We start from the raw sequence: 2,869 nt of genomic DNA on the forward strand, positions 1-2,869 counted from the left end.
AAAAAAAAAAAGGAGAAATCTGAATCAAGTGTGGACTTCAGTTAACAAAGATGTATCAGTATTGGTTCATTACTGATGCTACACGTCCCATGCTGATGTGAGAATTTTTTTTTTTTTGAGATGGAGTCTCCCTCTTTTGCCCATTGCCCATGCTGGAGTGCAGTGGTACGATCTTGGCTCACTGCAACCTCTGCCTCCCGGGTTCCAGTGATTCTCCAGCCTCAGCCTCCCAAGTAGCTGGGATTATAGGTGCACACCACCATTCCCAGCTAATTTTTGTATTTTTAGTAGAGATGGGGTTTTACCACCATGTTGGTCAGGCTGGTCTTGAACGCCTGACCTCAGGTGATCTGCCCACCTTGGCCTCTCAAAGTGCTGAGATTACAGGTGTGAGCCACAGCTCCCTAACTGACGGGAGATTATTACTAGTGCCTGGTAATCATTGCACTCTCCCAGGGCAGGAGCTCCTTTGCCAGAGAAGTCCCTGGTCACCTGAAGGTGGGTACAGGGAGAAAAAGAGCTACTTCCCAGCCCTCAGCCCCTCTAGACATGGCAAGGCCCTGGGGACAGAGGCCAGCTTGGGTGTTGGAAGAGCTGGGCGTGAAGCTTGTCTCTGCACAGATTTACTCCATGGCCAGGTCCAAATTCCTTTCCCTCCAGAGGCCAGGGACAACAATAGTCCCGGTGTGAGGGCCTTGCTCAGCTCTCAAGGACCCTCTCAGGGCGCAGACACCTGTTCTGGCAGCCCAGCTGTTGCTACTGGTTGGAACTGCCAGCCTTGAAGCCCCAGAGGCTGTTCCCTGTAGGACAGAGTGAGTCATCCTGGGATCATTTGCCTGCCAGGAGTGGGTGAGGGAGGAGCAGCTGCCGCCTTCACAGACACCTGGTAGTGTCAGAAGAGGGCATGCACTGCCCTGGTGAGGCTCCTCTGGCTGCCCCCAGGCCCACACCCAAGGATCCCTGCCTCAGAGTAAGTGAGTGCTCTAGCCAGGGTCCCCTCTCACCCTGCTAAGGGCTGGGTTAGTGATGCCCTACATAAGCAGCCGCTTGGGCGGTTGGAGGCAGGACAAGATGCGTTGGAGGGTCCAGCTCCATCTGTGCCCCTCCCTTGGGTTCTCCTTTCCCTGTACCCAGGCAGGTGGAAGGGATCTTTCTCCGCCGCCCGCCCCATTCTGGCCGGGGCACCTAGAGATGGGGGAGATGGGAAAGGAGACAGAAACTGTGGGCCCCAAGTAGGAGCAAGGGAGGGAGGCGAGGTCTAGGCAAGGAGCGAGGAAGAGGGCCAGGGTGGTGGTGAGTGGGGGCATCAGAGACAGCGGGGCATGTGGCCAGGAGCCCGGGCGCCAGGCTGAGCTGCTGCTCCCAGCTCAGGAGCCCCTGTGCCAGCTGGATGCGGGCGGGTGGGCACGGGCAGGGCCACGTGCCAGACATGCACAGAGCGCCCTTTGAGGAGGTGGCAGCTGTGGGTCCAGGCCCCCCTTCTCTTGCTGTGGCCCTGCTTGGCCCCTCCAACAATGCCTTGCTGAGCACTGGGCTGTGGACCCTGATGTGCACAGTTGGGAACCCCACTCAAGAGGTGAAGGGGCAACCATACTAAACCGGAGCAGGGAGGTACACCCCATCAGTGCCAGAACAGGGACTTGGGTCTCTTGTGGGAAGCCTGGATTTCCCTCTTTCTCGCATAACTCATACCCCCTCATTGCTACTGGCCTCTTGGGATCCTCCCCTGGACACTCCTGGAGAAAAGATCAAGGCTGCTCGCCCCTTGGGGAAAAAGGCCAAAAACCCAGTCGGTGACCTGCTACTGGGGGCTTTTGGGAGCTGGGGGAAGTCAGCCTCCTGCTTGGCTCTGCTTCCTCCATCCAGCCACCATGGCCTCCTGGCACAGCGTCCCTGGCAGACAGAAGGGCCCGCCCCTGACATGGGCACCCACACAGAGATTCCCTAGGCAGCTGGAACTCTCTGTCTGCCCCCAGGTCCCCGCCATGAGCCCCAGCTGTGGCCAACCAGCCTCATGGAGCTGGCTCCGTCTTTACTCCCTGTGGTGGGTAGCGCTGACCTCTGGGACACTGCTCTGGACCCCAGCCCCACTTGCTCTAGATGCTCACCCACCGTCCCCAGGCAGCAGAACAGAGGGGACCGACCCCTGGTCCTTCCTTTGGGTGGGTGAGGGATCTCAGTGCCTGGGCCTATGAAATGTAGGCAACAGCAAGGCCCGTGGGCAATAGCAAGGTCTGCCTGGCAGGGGTAAAGGGATGGGGATGAACATGCATGTGCCCAGTGGCTGCGGATGCCATGTGTGGGCACCATGGTAGATGCGGAACAGCTGAAATTGGGGGTGTTTGGCGTGGGGAAAGGAAGTCTCAGGGCCACGAAGGCTTGTCTTCCAGCCTCTGGGAGGACGATGGGCTGAGGGTGGGCCCAGGAGTGGGGGTTACAGGGACACAGGATCCTCCCTAGAAGCCAGGCCAGATGTCACAGTCAGGGCGACTTCAGGATGAGCCAGACTGTTTCCGGGGAGTGGGGAGCTCCTCTTCCCTGGGGGTCTCGCTCTCAGCTGGGGGAGGGCAGAGGGGCTCCCGGAGGCCTGCTCTGCTGCCCCGCGATCGCCTTCCGCCGGCTGACCCCTCCCCGGTCTGCGCCCGGACCCAGGGTCTAGGAGGCCGGCCAGGGCCACAGGGCAGACGCCCAGCTCCCGGGGACGTGCAGTGTTGGGGGAGGGGACTGCTTAGGCGACCTGGAGCTGGCGCGACTGGAGGTGGCCTGCGAGGGATGGGCGAGGAGCGGAGGAGACCGCGCCTCCCCGCCGCGTTGGGCCGACAGAAAAAGGCCAAGGTCTGGGGTCCTCGCCTTTAACGTGGTCCCGGCC

At 60.4% G+C, this 2,869-nt stretch overlaps 1 protein-coding gene across 2 annotated transcripts in view; it reads left to right on the forward strand.

The window, feature by feature from the left end:
• The first annotated feature begins 831 nt into the window (after positions 1-831).
• BCAR1 (breast cancer anti-estrogen resistance 1) overlaps positions 832-2,869 on the forward strand; it is a 39,488-nt gene continuing 37,450 nt past the window's right edge. Inside the window, exon 1 of one of the 2 annotated variants that reach the window (XM_011946010.1) lies at positions 832-970. In XM_011946010.1, coding sequence (XP_011801400.1) covers positions 905-970 — 66 coding nt within the window. In that variant the 5' untranslated portion in view covers positions 832-904. Of the gene's footprint in view, positions 971-1,989; positions 2,167-2,869 lie in introns of those variants that run through there. The other variant, XM_011946012.1, reaches the window with a different exon arrangement.

This window comes from Colobus angolensis, unplaced genomic scaffold (genome assembly GCF_000951035.1).
Source record: "Colobus angolensis palliatus isolate OR3802 unplaced genomic scaffold, Cang.pa_1.0 Scaffold248, whole genome shotgun sequence".
NCBI classification, from domain to species: domain Eukaryota; kingdom Metazoa; phylum Chordata; class Mammalia; order Primates; family Cercopithecidae; genus Colobus; species Colobus angolensis.